This window comes from Oncorhynchus masou, chromosome 28 (genome assembly GCF_036934945.1).
Source record: "Oncorhynchus masou masou isolate Uvic2021 chromosome 28, UVic_Omas_1.1, whole genome shotgun sequence".
Taxonomy (NCBI): Eukaryota; Metazoa; Chordata; class Actinopteri; order Salmoniformes; family Salmonidae; genus Oncorhynchus; species Oncorhynchus masou.
In genome coordinates, this window is record NC_088239.1 from 29,607,338 (window position 1) to 29,627,568 (window position 20,231).

General features: G+C 44.1%; 1 protein-coding gene across 2 annotated transcripts in view; it reads right to left on the reverse strand.

The window, feature by feature from the left end:
• Positions 1–20,231, reverse strand: part of dlgap1b (discs, large (Drosophila) homolog-associated protein 1b) — a 282,510-nt gene that overhangs the window by 15,042 nt on the left and 247,237 nt on the right. For both annotated transcript variants that reach the window (XR_010452040.1, XM_064941878.1), the window contains exons 7-9: positions 10,297–10,505; positions 9,951–10,100; positions 9,578–9,660 (exon numbers count right to left, since the gene is read on the reverse strand). Coding sequence is in view for 1 of the 2 variants with exons in the window: in XM_064941878.1 (XP_064797950.1) it covers positions 9,578–9,660; positions 9,951–10,100; positions 10,297–10,505 (442 nt within the window). In the remaining variant the exon portion in view is untranslated. The remainder of the gene's footprint in view (positions 1–9,577; positions 9,661–9,950; positions 10,101–10,296; positions 10,506–20,231) is intronic.

Genomic DNA, 20,231 nt, shown 5'->3' on the forward strand with positions numbered 1-20,231 from the left:
TTGGATGCCACGAAATTGGGGAGAAAACGGGTAAAATAAATTTAAAAAACACAAAAAAACGGAAAAGTGGTGCATGCATAATGGAGCAAAAAAGAATGTAGTCAGCCATCAATTGTGCATGTTCTCCCACTTAAAAAGATGAGGGAGGCCTGTAATTTTCATCATAGGTACACTATGACAGACAAAATGAGGAAAGAAAATCCAGAAAATCACATTGTAGGATTTTTAATGAATTTATTTGCAAATTATGGTGGAAAATAAGTATTTGGTCAATAACAAAAGTGTATCTCAATACTTTGTTAATTTTTTGGCAATGACAGAGGTCAAACGTTTTCTGTAAGTCTTCACAAGGTTTTCACACGCTGTTGCTGGTATTTTTGCCCATTCCTCCATGCATATTTCCTCTAGAGCAGTGATGTTTTGGGGCTGTTGCTGGGCAACACGGACTTTCAACTCCCTCCAAAGATTTTCTATGGGGTTGAGATCTGGAGACTGGTTAGGCCACTCCAGGACCTTGAAATGCTTCTTACGAAGCAACTCCTTCGTTGCCCGAGCGGTGTGTTTGGGATCATTGTCATGCTGAAAGACCCAGCCATGTTTCATCTTCAATGCCCTTGCTGATGGAAGGAGGTTTTCACTCAAAATATCACGATACATGGCCCCATTCATTCTTTCCTTGAAGTGTACCTATGATGGAAATTACAGGCCTCTCTCATCTTTTTTAAGTGGGAGAACTTGCACAATTGGTGGCTGACTAAATACTTTTTGCCCCACTGTATGTATTCACCCCCTTTGCTATGAAGCCCCTGGTGCAACCAATTACCTTCAGAAGTCACATAATTAAGTCCACCTGTTTGCAATCTAAGTGTCACATGATCTCAGTATAAATACACCTGTTCTGAAAGGCTCCAGAGTCTGCAACACCACTAAGCAAGAGGCACCACCAAGCAAGACCAATGAGACCAAGGAGCTCTCCAGACAGGTCAGGGACAAAGTTGTGGAGAATTACAGATGAGGGTTGGCTTATAAAAAAATATCAGAATCTTCCCACAGAGCACAATTATATCCATTATTAAAAAAGGAAAGAATTTGACACCACAGCAAACCTGCCAAGAGAGGGCCGCCCAACCAAAACTCACAGACCAGGCAAGGAGGGCTTTAATCAGAGAGGCACCAAAGATAACCCTGAAGGAGCAGCAAAGCTTCACAGCAGAGATTGGAGTATCTGTCCATAGGACCACTTTAAGCCGTACACTCCACAGAGCTGGGCTTTACGAAAGAGTGGCCAGAAAAAAGCCATTGTTTAAAGAAAAAAATAAGCAAACCAAATAAGTTTGGTGTTCGCCAAAAGGCATGTGGGAGACTCCCCAAACATATTGAAGAAGGTACTCTGGTCAGATGAGACTAAAATGTTGCTTTTTGGCCATCAAGGAAAACACTATGTCTGGTGAAACCCCAACACCTCTCATCACCCCGAGAACACGATCCCCACAGTGAAGCATGGTGGCAGCATCAGGCTGTTTGGATGTTTTTCATCGGCAGGGACTGGGAAACTGGTCAGAATTCAAGGAATAATGAATGGCGCTAAATACAGTGAAATTCTTGAGGGAAACCTGTTTCAGTCTTCCACAGATTTGAGACTGGGACTGAGGTTCACCTTCCAGCAGGATAATGACCCTAAGCATACTGCTAAAACAGCACTTGAGTGGTTTAAGGGGAAACATTTAAATGTCTTGGAATGGCCTAGTCAAAGCCCAGATCTCAATCGAATTGAGAATCTGTGGTATGACTTAAAGATTGCTGTACACCAGGAGAACCCATCCAACTTGAAGGAGCTGGTGCTGTTTTGCCTTGAAGAATGGGCAAAAATCCCTGTGGCTAGATGTGCCAAGCTTATAGAGACATACCCCAAGATACTTACAGCTGTAATTGCTGCAAAAGGTGGCTCTACAAAGTATTGTCTTTTGGGGGGGGGGGGGGGGGTGTATAGTTAAGCACGCTCAAATGTTCTGTTTTTTTGTCTTATTTCTTGTTTGTTTCACAATAAAAATGTTTTGCATCCTCAAAGTGGTAGGCATGTTGTTTAAATCAAATGATACACACCCCCCAAAAATCCATTTTAATTCCAGGTTGTAAGGCAACATCATAGGAAAAATACCAAGTGGCTGAATACTTTCGCAAGCCACTGTATAGAAGGGCGGAGAAAAATAGAGTTGTGATCAGATTTGTCGAAGGGAGGGCGGGGCAGGTCCTTGTAGGCATTTCAAAAAGTTGAGTAGCAGTGGTCCAATGTTTTACCAGCACGAGTACTACAGTCGATGTGCTGGTAGAACTTTGGTAGTGTTTTCCTCAAATTTGCTGTTAAAATCCACAGCTACAATAAATGCAGCCTCAGAATATGTGGTTTCTAATTTGCATAAAATCCATTATAGTACCGAGTAATATACTCTGAAGCGGTGGATGGTGTGCACGCCTCCTGAGTTGGACTAGAAGTCCACTCCAAATACCTCTTCTCCGCCGGCGGTGTTTTGGAGCAGGCTCTGGAATAAGTATCCAATTTGGGAAAGTTGTATTCCTGGTCATAATGCTGGTGAGTTACCGCCGCTGTGATATCCCAAAGTTATTTCCGGCTGTATGTAATAACACCCAAAAAATCTGGGCTAGTAATGTAAGAAATAACACACCAAAAACAAAAATTCTGCAAAGTTTTTTAGGAGCCAGAAGCAGAGCTGCCAAATCCATTGGCACCATCTTCATCTTCATGTGAGATGAGAACTTGTTCTCAACTTGCCTACCTGGTTAAATAAAGGTGAAATAAATAAATGTGCTTGTCAAATTGTGAATGAGAGACTGATGAAATATGTACAGTCTGCGCAAAAAAAAATAAACAAAGCAACTTTTTTCAAATCATCATTAGTCGCATCATGCAGCCTTACAAAGTATTAAAAATCAAAACATATAGCCCAACGTTTGTAGAACAGCTAAAGTTACATTAATAACTCTAAATTTGCATATAGGACTACCTATGTCACGCCCTGGCCATAGAGGCTTTTATTCTCTATTTTGGTTAGGCCAGGGTGTGACTAGGGTGGGCATTCTAGTTTCTTTATTTCTAATTTGACAATCACTGGTTGACAACATTTTGTGACCGCCACAGCCCTGCTGACATGAATGACAGAAAATCATTCTCTCGCTCTCTCTCTTTGACATGACCTGCTCACAGGGTGACACACACACACAGACCATGAAGTCGCTCCATCCATCAGCCTCACCCCATCTCTGGCCAGTCCCTCCTCCTCCACTTCACCCATTTATCTATACCTCCTCTGCTCCATTAATCTCCCTTCTTTCATGAACAGAGAGCAAGAAGGAGAGAGGAGCAGGAGAGAACAAACAAACATGCTTTATAGCAGCTCCCTCCTAGCACCTTCCTGTCTGTGTCAGGGCAGAGAGGGGCAAGGCCAAACACAAGCGCGTGCGTGAGAGAGAGAGGGGGGGGGGGTGGAGTAGGGAATGAGATGAGGGAGTGACAGGGACAGAGAAAAAAGAGATAAGGGAAGAGGGAGAGAAGGAAGCAAGAGAGAGAGCGGGAGGGGTGGAGTAAGGAAAGAGGGAAGAAGGGAGAGTGAGAGAGAGGGTGGCAGTAGGGAGAGAAGACAAAAGCACCACTGGTTATTTTTACAGTGCAGTCAGGTGGAGTCCTTCACAGGGCCTTGTAAATTACTTCAGGGGTTAAGGGCGGCCTGCTCTGCTCTGTTGTATTCTACTCTGCTCTGCTCTGTTCTGCTCTGCTCTGTTGTGCTCGGTTCTGCTCTGGGCTACTCTGTTCTGCTCTACTCTGCTCTGTTCTGCTCGGCTCGCCAACTGGGGGAAAAGCTACTCCAAAACTGGATGACTGTCAGTCTGGATTGTGGCTACAGTGGAACTTGTATATTGTATTGTATTCTTCTCTTAGCTCCTAGTTTGTTCCGGGCTATAAGCCCAATCCCAGTTTTGTGTCAAAACGTAAAATGCTTAGCACTAAGAACTGAAACGCATCAGTAGGAGGGATCGCTAGGTGTCCCAGGCATATTAATGGTTCCTGCATGTCATGTGTGTATCCCAAATGGCACCTTTTATAGTGCACTACTTTTGACCAGAGCCTTTTGAACAGAGATCTATGGGTCCTGGTCAAAATTGTGCACTATGTAGGGAATAGGGTTCCATTAGAGTCGCAGTCTCTGTCCCTTTGTCCTCTTTGACAGGACCATAAAGCAGTAGAAGGTCTTTCTGGCTCTGACTTTTCAAGGCGGTCAAAATGGGTTGAGGACAATATGATTTGAAAATTAGGACCACTATTGACTGCAAAGCCAGCTGTGGAAAAAAAATCCAACCTTCACCTACCCCATTTGCTGCCATGAGTTGACCATATGGAATGTGTGGGGTCATGACATAAGTCAGAACATCTCTGTAGAGTAGTTGCTGTTTGAATGAGGATTTGAAGTTAGATTGAAATTGGTAATGCTGTATTCAGCTGTGTTAAGCACTTCAGTCATTAATATTTTAAAGTATTACTTATTAACCTGTTGAGTGTAGAGGGCAGTATTTTGATGTTTGGATGAAAAACGTACCAAAATGAAACTGCCTATTTCTCAGGCCCAGAATCTAGAATGTGCATATAATTGTCAGATTAGGATAGAAAACACTCTAAAGGTTCCAAACTGTCAAAATATTGTCTGTGAGTATAACAGAACTGATATTGCAGGTGAAAACCTGACGAAAATCCAACAAGGAAGTGCCTTAGAGAAACTAATCTCCCTGTTCCATTGCATGCCTCCCTCGATTTAAAGGGATATCAACCAGATTCCTTTCCCTATGGCTTCCACATGGTGTGAACAGTCTTTAGACATAGTTTCAATCTTTTATTCTGAAAAATTAGGAAGACGGATCACATCAGGTCAATGGATGGCTGGGTGCCAGCAGAGTTTTGCATGCGCAACAGCTTGGAGCAGACATTTTCTCTCTCTCTCTCCTATTGAAAAAGCTACGGTCCGGTTGAAATATTATCGATTATTTATTGTAAAAACAACCTGAGGATTGATTATAAAAAACGTTTGACATGTTTCAACAAACTTTATGGATACTATTTGAAATTTTCGTCTGCCCCGTCGTGACCGCTCAAGCCTATGGATTTCTGAACATAAGGCACCAACCAAATGGAGGTTTTTGGATATAAAAACTAATCTTTATCGAACAAAAGGAACATTTATTGTGTAACTGGGAGTCTCGTGAGTGCAAACATCCGAAGATCATCAAAGGTGAGTGATTCATTTTATTGCTTTTCTGACTTTCGTGACCAATCTACTTTGCTGCTAGCTGTTTGTAATGTTTTATCTGCTGAGAAAGATGTCCTAACATAAACTCTTGGATAGCTTTTGCTCTAAAGCCTTTTTGAAATCTGACACGCCAGGTGGATTAACAACAAGCTAAGATGTGTTTTGCTATATTGCACTTGTGATTTCATGAAAATTAAATATTTTTTGTAATTTCATTTGAATTTGGCGTTCTGCAATTCAGCGGATGTTGACGAAAATGATCCCGCTAACTGGATGGGTGCGCCAAGAAGTTAAGGAGTTTTAGAGGTATCTGTACTTCACTATTTATATTTTTGACAACTTGTATTTTTACTCCACTACATTCTTAAAGAAAATAATGTACAGACCCCTTGACTTTTTACACATTTTATTACGTTACACTCTTATTCAGTGATGGAAAACGTACTCAATTGTCATACTTGAGAAAAACTAAAGATACTTTCAAAGAAAATGACTAGAAGAATTTGGTTTTAAATGTACTTAAGTATAAAAAGTAAAAGTATGAATAATTTCTAATTCATTATATGACGCAAACCAGATGGTACCATTTTCATTTTCATTTTTCAATTCACGGATAGTCAGGGGCACACTCCAAAAGCATTTAAAAACAAAGCATGTGTGTTTCGTGAGTCCGCCAGACCAGAGGCAGTAGGGATGACAAGGGATGTTCTCTTGATAAGTGTGTGCATTCACAATTTTCTTGTCCTGCTAAGCATTCAAAATGTAACAAGTACTTTTTGGTGACAGGGAAATGTATGGAGTAAAATGTACATTATTTTATTTAGGAATGTAGTGAAGTAAAAGTAAAATTAGTCAAAAATATACATGGTAAAGTAAAGAATAGACACCCCAAAAAACAACTTAAGTGGTACTTTAAAGTATTTTTTCTTAATTAAGTACTTTAAACCACTGGCCTTATTCTAAAATTGATGAAATTAAAAGAAAATCCTCATCAATCTACACACAATACCCCATAATGACAAAGCAAAAACAGGTTTTTAGAATGTTTGCAAATGTATAAAAAATGTATCACATTTACTTAAGTATTCAGACCCTTTAATCAGTACTTTGTTGAAGCACCTTTGGCAGCATTTACAGCCTCGAGTCTTCTTGGGTATGACACTACAAGCTTGGCACACCTGTATTTGGGGAGTTTCACATTCATCTCTGCAGAGCATTGCCGCACAGCTATTTTCAGGTTTCTCCAGATATCGGGTTCAAGTCCAGGCTCTGGCTGAGCCACAAAGACATTCAAAGCCACTCCTGCGTTGTCTTGGCTGTGTGTTTAGGGTTGTTGTCCTGTTAGATGGTGAACCTTCGCCCCAATCTATGTTCTGAGCGCTCTGGAGCAGGTTTTCATCAAGGATCTCTCTGTATGTTGCTCCGTTAATCTTTCCTTTGATCCTGACTAGTCTCCCAGTCCCTGCCACTGAAGAATATCCCCACAGCATGATGCTGCCACCACCATGCTTCACTGTAGGGATTGTGCCAGGTTTTCTCCAGACGTGACGTTTGGCATTAAGGAAAAAGAGTTCAACCTTGGTTTCATCAGACCAGAGAATGTTGTTTCTCATGGACCAAGAGTCTTTTAGGTGCCTTTTGGCAAACTCCAAGTGGGCTGTTGGCATTCTGTCAGAGTGACCATCGGGTTCTTGGTCACCTCCCTGACCAAGGCCCTTCTCTCTCTATTGCTCAGTTTGGCCGGGCGGCCAGTTCTAGGAAAAGTTTTGGTGGTTCCAAAATTTAAGAATGATGGAGGCCACTGTGTTCTTGGGGACCTTCAATGCTGCAGAATTTATTGTATCCTTCCCCAGATCTGTGCCTCGACACAATACTGTCTCTGAGCTCTACGGACAATTCCTTCGACCTCAATGCTTGGTTGTTGATCTGACATGCACTGTCAACTGTGGGACCTTATATAGACAGGTGTGTGCCTTTCCAAATCATGTACAATCAATTTAATTCACCACAGGTCAACTCCAATCAAGTTGTAGAAACATCTCAAGGATGATCAATGGAAACAGGATGCACCTGAGCTCAATTTCGAGTCTCATAGCAAAGGGTCTGAATACTTATGTAAATAAGGTATTTCTGTTTTTTATTCATAATAAATTTGCTGACATTTCTAAAAAAACTGTTTTTGCTTTGTCATTATAGGCTACTGCGTGTAGATTGATAAGGAAAACATAATATTGAATCCATTTTATAATAAGGTTATGTGGACAAAGGGAAGGGGTCTGAATACTTTCTGAATGCATTGTACTTTCTACTCCATACATTTTCCCTGACACCAAAAAGTACTCGATACATTTTGAATACTTACCAGGCCAGGAAAATTGTCCAATTCACACAATTATCAAGAGAACATCCCTGGTCATCCCTACTGTCTCTGACCTGGCAAACTTACTAAAAACACATGTTTCATTTGTAAATGATGTCTGAATGTTGGAGTGGGAGGGGGGGGGGCTACCCCACCATAAAAATAAGAACATTGTGTCATCTAGTTTGCTAGAAAGGAATCTGGAAATATTTATACTTTTATCTTTGATAATTAAGTATATTTTAACAATTACATATACTGCTAATACTTACACATACTTAAAAACAAATGTAGACTTTTACTCAAGTAGTATTTTACTGGATGACATTTACTTGAGTCATTTTGTCTGAGTTGTCTGCGCAGACAACTGACAGATGTCTTGGAAAGGCAGCCAGTTTGTTTGTAGTGTTCCTCTCTTTTACTGCTCTCCTCCACTCCCTCTCAGTTTGGCAGGCTTAAGCCCAGTTCAAACACTGAGGTGAGGTTATGACCCCCCCCCCCCACACACACACACACACTCACACCTTTTCTGTGAGTGGGGTAGGGCCACAGAAGAGATGCACTCTCACCGTCTGGGAATCTAGTGTATAGGGGCACTCTGCCCAGACCATGACCTCCCAGAACGGACCGGCTGCGACACACACAGACACACGCACACAAATACAAACATGCACTAAGGGAAGGCACATGTGTGACATTAAACCCCCAGAGCCACTTGACTCGTGGAAGTGTCTACAGGAGTTAATGTTTTCCTTGGCTGCTTGGAGATGTGCTTCCTTTTCAATGCTTGGCGAGTCAGCTGAGGAAAGCTGTTTGAGGAAAAACTCCAGATTACTTTATCCCAATTGGCACCCTATTCTTTATGTTGTGCACTACTTTTGACCCGGGCAAATACGCCCAGCCATAGGTCTCTGGTCAAATGCAGTGTACTTTAAGTAATAGGTTGCCGTTTGGTATACAGTCCAGATTTCTCCATCTGACTCTGAAACTGCAGTCCTGTGCATGACCTTTGTAGGTTGAGACTGGGCTCTTTGATTCCTAAACATGTTCTGTGTACAGTATGAAATTAGATTACTGCATCTAGTGCAGTCTCTAAATTGGTCATCTCCCCTCAGCTCTGACTAACAGAGGGGTTACTGTGCCAAGTGGATGGGAGTTACGCAGGCAGACACACTGACACATAACTGCCTGCTGTGTGACATATTTAAACACAACTCCAGGAACCAGGAACGTATCCTGACTTCCTGCCTATGCAAATGTTCCTTGTATAAGTCAGTCAGGGGCCAGGGCAGTTGTCCAATGAGGTGGTCAATTGGCATGCTATAGGGGCTTTAGTATAAGGGTTTAGGGGGAGATAGGAGACCTATAGGAACTGTTACGTGTAGGGCAGGAAAAGGGGGAGTTGGGGTTGTACACAAACATGTATTGAAAAGAACAGGACACTGTCAGACCCCCCCCCTCGCAAAGTGGCCTGGCCACATCACAAATGCTGCTGCAACAGATGGCTGTCAACCAACTGCCCCCACTCCCTTCCTATCCCCTCCCTCCAACACATCCTCCACTTCCCCAGCTGTCACTGCATGCATGGGCCCCCTAGTCAAGGGGCTCTGATGCCCAAACTCCTCCGAGCTGGGGGCAGCTGTTATGTAGTGAGGTGTGGGGTGGGATGGTGGACCCGACAGCCTATAGTCACGAGGCCCAACCCGAAGGTACACATTTATACACATACAGCTCTCAGGCATGAGGGGGAGTGTCAAAAAGAGGTGCCAACTGAATGCACAATGAGTGGATAGTCAGCTAGCAGAGACACCAGCAGACTGCAACAGGATACAAGATAAACACTACCATGAATGGCAGAAAATCATTCACACGCTCCGCTCTCTCTTTCTCTCTCGCTTCTCACCATCTCTCCTCTTCCACCTGGATGCCTACTGACTGGAACTTGGAGTGCTCCTCTGTCCCCCCAACCTCCTCTGGTCCATCCACCTGCAACCATCCACAGATTTGTTGTTGTTGTTGTATTTTTATATAAACTTTATTTTTTACAAACTTTATTTATATTAACTTTTTTTTTTTTTACTTTTTTTTTTAATAATCTCTCCTGGACAGACTATGTAAACATGAAATGGTAGAATCAGACCAAATTACGCAAGATTTTAGTTTGGGTTTTAACCGAGATAAGTCAATTAAGAACAGACCACAGGTCAGTGTGTGGTCAGCATGTAGTCATTGTTTGGTCAATACGCTCATAGGCATATCTGTGTCTGTTCTCTGACCTGTATCCCTATGGAGAGGCACTTCCGTAGGGTGTCTCTCTTGATGTTGGTGGAGGCAATGTTGGTGGCGGTGATGGTGCTGTTGGTGACATGCTGGCTGGCTGGACCGTGGACTTGGGCATTAGCTGCCTCGATGGCTGCCGTCAGGGCCTTTATAATAATAATAATAATAATAAAATAAACAATCAAATATGTTTAAAAAAAAAATGTATTTATCTTTTTATTGATTTGACAAAAACACAAATTGACACTGATAAAATCACAAATGTCAAAAACAGATTATTGACATACCGTTAAGTTTTATAATATTTTCAGAATACACAATATACTTTGTTATATGATATACCTTCATACTGTCGATGCTCTCTCTGGAGTTGGACAGGCCGGGCTGGGAGGTGCTGATGTGGGTCCGGGGGCCTGACCCCCCGTCCATGTAGGTGTCCTGGGCCGACTCGGTGCTGCTCTGGGCCGTGATGGAGATAAAGGGCTTGGGCGGGGTTGTGCGCGGCGGTACCGGCGGAGGCATCTTCTTGTACGTGGTGATGCATGATGACACTGCAGAGGGGGACAGGAGGTGGAAAACCTGGTTAGAAAAAGCTTCACAATATACAGAGAGAACTACAAAATTATGGAGAAAGTATATTGATGACACTGCAGCAGGGAAATGAGAAAAAGGGGTTAGAAACTACAAAATTATGAAAACCAAAAAATATCAGTGCAGAGGGAATGTCGAGTAAAATTATTAGAAAAAAACGACACAAAAAGTCAGAGAACAAACATATATAAAAAATATAAAAAATTGTTCTACCTTTTTTTGTTTTTGCAAGTACATTTTTGCAAGTACGTACAGTACAGTAGTAACCTCATCCCCAGGCTATTACACACACCACATTTAAGCCTGTGATATAAACTATTCAAAGTTGGCCTTTATTTTTTATTACCTTTATTTAACTAGGCAAGTCAGTTAAGAACAAATTCTTATTTATTATGATGGCCTACCCCGGCCAAACCCGGATGACACTGGGCCAATTGTGCGCCGCCCTATGGGACTCCCAATCATGGCCGGTTGTGATGCAGCCTGGATTTGAACCAGGTACTGCAGTGATGCCTCTTGCACTGAGATGCGAGGCGTTGAGGAGGGTTAGGGGGAAGGTGTTGTGGGAGATGATTGGTTGGTAGATTAAGCCAATGCCAATGCGCCCGGAATTTCTCCTGGTCTTTTTGTATTAGTTAAGGAAGGCCATATTTGGGCGGAAGCTTTTGGGCGGAAGTGCCTGGGAACGAGATTAAGTACAGTAGTGACTGAGTAGTTCACAGGACGATTAGCTAGGCTTGCTGTCAAATGAACAAGTAGTGTAGAATCGAGATTAGGAGCATCTTCAACAAAGCTTAGTTAAACTACTAAAAAGGTTTGTCTGTTGGTCACTTCACTTGAACTACGGCTCTAGTCTATTGTGGCTGAAAACTGCCATCCTGATCTCCTCTATTGCCTGACCTCCTTTACTTAATCATAACAGGCCAACTGTGTGTGTGTGTGTGTGTGTGTGTGTGTGTGTGTGTGTGTGTGTGTGTGTGTGTGTGTGTGTATAAACAAAGACGTGTACTGAGTAATGAGGTAGGGTGTCACTGCAAACAAGCCCTAACGCAAAGATCAATACTCAACCAAACAAGATCTACAAAATCACTCGCACTCGTACATACATCAGTTCTCTCTCTCTATCACTCTCTCTCTGTCAGTGAGTGCCATCTCCAATTACAGTGACAGGTTGGCAGTTGTGCAGGCCCTGGTCTCACAAGTGTGCAGGGAGTCCACACAGAGCACATCAAATGGCACCCTATTCCCTGTACAGTGCAATACTTTCAACGAGATCCTGGTCAAAATTGTGCACTTGGTCAAAAGTAGTACACTAGGGGATAGGGTTCCCACACAATATTTCCAAGGCACTAAACACAGAACATAACACCACAGAACATAGCAGCGTTATGTCTTTGATTTCTCCTCCACGTGTCCTCATCAGAACTAGGTTATTGGCTGACTCCTGTCCCAGAAACTAGGACAGTGAGATCATTTCCTGGATCCCTTTAATCCCTGAAAAAGACAAACATCCTAAAGCGTACGGTGGGAGCGGCATACAGTGCCCATTGTCTGCCAAACCCTGAGTGCGGAGCACGGAGTGTGTGTGTTTGTGTGTGCGTGAGTGAGTGCCGTGTCGAAAACCATTAGATAAATTGTTTATGTGGGCCCTCCCACTGCTCTTGACAGCTACATTACCGCAGCAAAGGTGAGAGGGTTCCCTGGCTGGCGGGCTGGCTACCTTAAAGCCTCCCGTCAAGACCCGATTGGATTCATCCTCAAAGGCAGCCATGAGTCTGTACAGTCAAGTTTTGACAAGTTCAGATAAGAATGCTTACATTAATAAGATTGTATTTTGATTAGATTATTGTAGCTAACAGGAAGAGGTGCCAAAGACTATGTTACCAGGTGTTAGCTAACGCTGTACTACTTGTTCACGAAAATAAGTAGCACAATTTGTATATTAAGACAAATACATTGTATTTTTGTGCCATCCAGTTAAAGTTGTAACAGTGCAGCACAGCCTTAAGCAACCCCGTAAGAAAGCATCCTACACTCAAAAAAAAATGCTGGCTTAATAACAACCCAATTTAGGTCAATATTGGACAGAACACACTTTATTTTGACCCAGCCACTTGAGTCACTTATGCTATTTTTTCAACTAATTGGCCTTTAACCAATCACATCAGATCCTTTTCAGAGCGGATCTAATTGGTCAGAAGACCAAATAGTGAAAATAATATTAGAATTGCGCTTCCTATGTGAAAGCAGCCTTATCTGGGTTGTTGGGTTATTGATGCTGGGTAATCGAGCTACCAGGTCAGATCAAAAGACTGGAGGCGTGGCTTAGTAGGGGCGTGGCTTTCAAATAGTTATTTTTGGCCACCCACGAAAGTAAATGTCATTCTGGTTCATAATGTGTTCTATTGCCATCACATGTTTGTAGCTTTTACAAGATTATGAGTTCCTCAGGTGCCTTTGTATATCCCATTGTTGGGAGCTTTACCACTTCAAATAATATTACAATAAATGTTAATATTATAATTAATATACATATTATTATACATATACATACAGACATATTAATATATGTGCAAAAATATTGAAGGGACATTTTAATACAATTTAAAACAATAAAGTGGTGACCATCCCAACATTGAAATATGCAAAGGCATTAAAGCTTCAAAAGTATCAGTGATTAACCTTAACATGTGATCACAACAGAACAGAACTGGAATTACATTTACTCTCATGGGTGGCCAAAAATAACTATTTGAATGCCACACTCCTACTAATCCATGCCTCCAGTCTTCAAAGAAAGCAACCCAAATAAGTGGGTCAAAATAACCCAATGTGTGTTCTGTCCACTATTTACCCAGTGCTGGGTTGTTTTTAACCCAGTTCTGATGTTTTGCAGATGTCTCTATGGGTCTATGATTGAAACACTGCTAATCTCTACAAAGGCCACTGAGTACAGACCAGTAAGTATAAGCACCCGCCCACCCACCCTGGCTGTGTTCCAAATGGCACCCTAATCCCTTTATAGTGCACTACTTTTGACCGGGGCCCATAGAACCAGCTCATTGGGCTCTGGTCAAAAGTAGTGTGCTATAAAGGGAATAGGCTGCCATTTGGGACACACAGACTGACTGACACAGATAGAGAGAGAGGCTATGGTCTTGGCCTTGCCAGGCGAATAGGGAGCAGAGGTTCAGGGGATTGAATGTCAGTCTTTTTGAAGCTCTATCGCCTGCAGTCATTCACACACACACACACACACACACACACACACACACACACACACACACACACACACACACACACACACACACACACACACACACACACACACACACACACACACACACACACACACACACACACACACACACACACACACACACACACACACACACACAGCTAACCTTGTTGGGACACACAATTCAGTCCCATTCAAAATCCTATTTTCCCTAACCCGTACCCTAACCTTAAACCTAACCCCAAAACCTAACCCTAACTCCTAACCATAACTCTTAACCCTAGCTCCTAACCCTAACCCTTAACGTAATTATAACCCTAACACTAATTATAACCTTAACCCTGAAATTCCCTAGAAATAGTATTTGACCTTGTGGGGACTAACAAAATGCCCCCCCACACACACACACACACTGTGAAGAAGGCTTTAAAGAACACTGCATTTTCATGTTTCTCCAGTAAGAGGGATATGAAACTGGAGACAACGCCATGCCCCTCCTATCTGTCACTGCTCTGCTGTGGCCAGACAGAGAGGAGGTGAGGACTGGGCTGTGTATGCTGAGACAGGTTAAGTAAACACGCCCCCCTCTACACACACACACACACACACACACACACACACACACACACACACACACACACACACACACACACACACACACACACACACACACACACACACACACACACACACACACACACACACACACACAGGGCTGTTGACACAGTGCAGCTGAACATTTCAATCTGCCATGACCACCTCAAGGCACACTGCAGACTTCCTGGCCTGCGACTGATATGCCCGCCATCCATCTGAAACTATTGTTGTGTGTGTGTGTGTGTGTGTTTAGCAACATCCCTCACAGAGACTAAACCAAGAGCTTCCAGATCTGAGTATCCCAATCCCGCCACTTGATCTCCAAGAGTCCCAGTTCAATTTGGCTGTCCATATGACACAATTCCATTACAGTGATGTGGGGGTAAATTACAGAACAAACGCAATAATAAATTATGACACGGAGGCCTCTCAGGGGTGTGTGCTTAGTTCTCTCCTGTACTCCCTGTTCACCCACAACTGTGTGGCCATGAATGACTAGAACACCATCATCAGGTTTGCTGATGATACGACATTGGCTGGCCTGATCACCGACGGCGATGAGTCAGTCTACAGGGAGGAAGTCCTAGACTTAGCAGTGTGGTGCCAGGACAACATCCTCTCCTTAATGTCAGTAAGACCAAGGAGCTGGTCGTGGACTATAGGAGAAAGAGGGGAGAGCACGCCCCCATCCACATCATTGTGGAGTGGGTTGAAAGCTTCAAGTTCCTTGGTGTCCAGATCACTAAGGACTTAACATGGTCCACACACCCGCACAGTTGTGAAGAGGGCAAGGCAGTGCTTCTTCCCCTAAGGAGGCTGAAAAGATTAGGCATGGGTCCTCGGATCCTCAAAAGTTCTACAGCTGCACCATCGAGTGCATATTGACTGACTGCATCACCGCTTGGTATGGGAAATGCTCCACCCTGGACCGCAAAGCGCTACAGAGGGTAGTGTGGACAGCCCAGTACATCCAAGATGATCCAAGATGGCGTAGCAGTGTAGTCGTGTTTTGTTCGTCCTCTCGTGTACTTTTGTATTTTTCGTATTTTTTGTATATATTTCCCCCAAAAAATATCAATCTCTTTTCGATTTTTAATTCGATTATACCTTCCGGTAACCTGCCTCACCCAATGTGATATGGAATCGCTATTATTTTTTAACTTTAGAACACATTCAAGAACCTCCAGAAGCTAACCAGCTAATTAGCTACAAGCTATTTAGTCATTGTTAGCCACTGCTAGCGGCTTTTACCTTCTGCACAGATGCCAGCCCTGTTCTTAGCCTGGATATTACTCGCCAATCGACCAGTATCGGACTGTCTCTCCACAACAACGCCGAATTCCTGCCGTAACCCCTGGGCCACTACTTCTAATCTTCACAGCTAGCTTGCACCCTCCGTGGCACCCAGTACCAAAACTATCCCTGAGGCCCACCCCCCGGCCTACTCAGCTGTTCACCCGAACCCCACTCATACACGGCTAGAGCCCAATACTCCACCGGATCCTTGCTGTAAACTCTGGACCTTGGCACCGGATCACTGCTGCTACCGATTGGCTATAGTGGCTAACGCCACTGCCACGAAGCTAGCACCAGTTAGCCGTGAGCCAATACCTCTCGCCATCTGGCTTGGATTCTCTGTCGACGCGGCTCCCCGCCGCACCACCACGTCTGGTCTGCCGACAAATACTCCGCTGTGCCTTCCACCGGCCTCCGTCTGAGCAGACCCCCCGGGCTACTAACTTTAAATGCTGTGTCGCCCGCGTGCTAGTGTAGTGGCAGCTTCCCTGTTCCACCTACTGCTGCCCCCTGGACACTATGATCACTTGGCTACATAGCTGATGCCTGCTGGACTGTCCATTAATCACGGTACTCCATTCTGTTTATTTATGTTTTATCTGTCGGCCCCAGCCGCGAACTCAGGCTCTGTGTGTGGTTAATCCGACCCTCTCTGCCTAGTCATCGCCGTTTCACCTGCTGTTGTTATGTTAGCTGATTAGCTGTTGTTGTCTCACCTGTTGTTTTAGCTAGCTCTCCCAATCAAGACCTGCGAATACTTTATGCCTTGCTATATCTCTCTCTCAAATATCAATATGCCTTGTATACTGTTGTTCAGGTTAGTTATCATTGTTTTAGTTTACAATGGAGCCCCAAGTTCCACTCCTCATACCTCCTTTGTCCCACCCCCTACACATGCGGTGACCTCACCCATTATAACCAGCATGTCCAGAGATACAACCTCTCTTATCATCACCCAGTGCCTGGGCTTACTTCCGCTGTACCCGCACCACACCATACCCCTGTCTGCACATTATGCCCTGAATATATTCTACCACGCCCATAAATCTGCTCCTTTTATTCCTTGTCCCCAACGCTCTAGGCGACCAGTTTTGATAGCCTTTAGCCGCACCCTCATCCTACTCCTTCTCTGTTCCTCGGGTGATGTGGAGGTAAACCCAGGCTGCACCCTCATTTGTTGACTTCTGTGATTGAAAAATCCTTGGTTTCATGCATGTCAACATCACAAGCCTCCTCCCTAAGTTGGTTTTACTCACTGCTTTAGCACACTCTGCCAACCCTGATGTCCTTTCCGTGTCTGAATCCTAGCTTAGGAAGGCCACCAAAAATTCTGAGATTTCCATACCCAACTATAACACTTTCCATCAAGATAGAACTGCCAAAGGGGAAGGAGTTGCAATCTACTGCAGAGATAGCCTGCAAAGTTCTGTCATACTTTCCAGGTCTATGCCCAAACAGTTCGAACTTCTAATTTTAAAAATGAATCTCTCCAGAAATAAGTCTCTCACTGTTGCCGCCTGCTACCGACCCCCCTCAACTCCCAGCTGTGCTCTGGACACCATCTGTGAATTGATCGCCCCCCGTCAAGCTTCAGAGTTTGTTCTGTTAGGTGACCTAAACTGGGATATGCTTAACACCCCAGCAGTCCTACAATCTAAACTAGATGCCCTCAATCTCACACAAATCATCAAGGAACCCACCAAGTACAACCCTAAATCCGTAAACATGGGCACCCTAATAGACATTATCCTGACCAACTTGCCCTCCAAATACACCTCTGCTGTCTTCAATCAGGATCTCAGCGATTACTGCCTACGCTACGGGTCCGCGGTCAAACGACCACCCCTCATCACGGTCAAACGCTCCCTAAAACACTTCTGCGAGCAGGCCTTTCTAATCGACCTGGCCCGGGTATCCTGGAAGGATATTGACCTCATCCCGTCAGTTGAGGGTGCCTGGTCATTCTTTAAAAGTAACTTCCTCACCATCTTAGACAAGCATGCTCTGTTCAAAAAATGCAGAACTAAGAACAGATATAGCCCTTGGTTCACTCCAGACCTGACTGCCCTCGACCAGAACAAAAACATCCTGTGGCGGACTGCCATAGCATCGAATAGTCCCCGCGATATACAATTGTTCAGAGAAGTCAGGAACCAATACACGCAGTCAGTCAGGAAAGCAAAGGCCAGCTTTTTCAAGCAGAAATTTGTACCCTGTAGCTCTCACTCCAAAAAGTTCTGGGACACTGTAAAGTCCATGGAGAACAAGAGCACCTCCTCCCAGCTGCCCACTGCACTGATGCTAGGTAACACGGTCACCACCGATAAATCAATGATAATCGAAAACTTCAACAAGCATTCCTCAACAGCTGGCCATGCCTTCCTCCTGTCTACTCCAACCTTGGCCAACAGCTCTGCCCCCCCCCACCAACTACTTTGCAGACAGAGTTCAGTGTGTCAAATCGGAGGGCATGTTTTCTGGTCCTCTGGCAGTCTCTATGGGGGTACCACAGGGTTCAATTCTCGGGCCAACTCTTTTCTTGTATATATCAATGATGTTGCTCTTGCTGCGGGCCATTCCCTGATCCACCTCTACGCAGACGACACCATTCTGTATACTTCTGGCCCTTCCTTGGACACTGTGCTATCTAACCTCCAAACGAGCTTCAATGCCATACAACACTCCTTCTGTTGCCTCCACCTGCTCTTAAACGTTAGTAAAACCAAATGCATGCTTTTCAACCATTCGCTGCCTGCACCCGCACGCCTGACTAGCATCGCCACCCTGAATGGTTCCGACCTAGAATATGTGGACAACTATAAGTACCTAGGTGTCTGGCTAGACTGCAAACTCTCCTTCCAGACTCATATCAAACATCTCCAATCCAAAATCAAATCTAGAGTCAGCTTTCTATTTCGCAACAAAGCCTCCTTCACTCACGCCGCCAAACTTACCCTAGTAAAACTGACTATCCTACCGATCCTCGACTTCGGCGATGTCATCTACAAAATAGCTTCCAATACTCTACTCAGCAAACTGGATGCAGTTTATCACAGTGCCATCCATTTTGTTACTAAAGCACCTTATACCACCCACCACTGCGACCTGTATGCTCTCGTCGGCTGACCCTCGCTACATGTTCATCGCCAGACCCACTGGCTCCAGGTCATCTACAAGTCTATGCTAGGTAAAGCTCCACCTTATCTCAGTTCACTCTTCACGATGGAAACACCCACCCGTAGCACTCGCTCCAGCAGGTGTATCTTATTGATCATCCCTAAAGCCAAAACCTAATTTGGCCGCCTTTCCTTCCAGTTCTCTGCTGCCTGGGCTATACTCGGGCTTGTCTCAGGATGGTAAGTTGGTGGTTGAAGATATCCCTCTCGTGGTGTGGGGGCTGTGCTTTGGCAAAGTGGGTGGGGTTATATCCTTCCTGTTTGGCCCTGTCCGAGGGTGTCCTCGGATGGGGCCACAGTGTCTCCTGACCCCTCCTGTCTCAGCCTCCAGTATTTATGCTGCAGTAGTTTATGTGTCGGGGGCTAGGGTCAGTTTGTTATATCTGGAGTACTTCTCATTTACATTTACATTTAAGTCATTTAGCAGACGCTCTTATCCAGAGCGACTCCTGTCTTATTCGGTGTCCTGTGTGAATTTAAGTATGCTCTCTCTAATTCTCTCTTTCTTTCTCTCTCTCGGAGGACCTGAGCCCTAGGACCATGCCTCAGGGCTACCTGACATGATGACTCCTTGCTGTCCCCAGTCCACCTGGCCGTGCTGCTGCTCCAGTTTCAACTGTTCTGCCTTATTATTATTGGACCATGCTGGTCATTTATGAACATTTGAACATCTTGGCCATGTTCTGTTATAATCTCCACCCGGCACAGCCAGAGGAGGACTGGCCACCCCACATAGCCTGGTTCCTCTCTAGGTTTCTTCCTAGGTTTTGGCATTTCTAGGGAGCTTTTCCTAGCCACCATGCTTCAACACCTGCATTGCTTGCTGTTTGGGGTTTTAGACTGGGTTTCTGTAAAACGCTTTGAGATATCAGCTGATGTACGAAGGGCTATATAAATAAATTTGATTTGATTTTTGCGACCGGAACGAATTGGGAAGGGCTGTAAGGAACGAGATGAGGTAGAGGTGGTCATTTCAAGCACACCCACACCAGACAGTTTCAAGAATGCAGTTTGTCTGAAGGAATGCTGTGGGAGGAATGTGACTCTGGATTCCTCAGCTCCATTAGGAGAGAATGTGTTTCCGCTTTAAATTAAGTCCAGCTTATAAAGGCTTCATAAAGTCTCAATAAAGCCTTCATAAGCACTACATACATGTGTTGCAAATCATCTATAACCGTATCCATAGTGTCTGTTAAATGGTGTATATTATATTACTCTAAATTACAACAATTCTAGGATGGCCCAAACTCTTTCGCTCTTGGGTGCATAGGCAACATTGGAACTGACCTCAACTTTCCCCCAAATGCTGTGCTGCAGGATGACATGAAGTCATGCATAGCAAAAAACGTTGGTAGGGCCCTTAAAAATATTTTTTTATT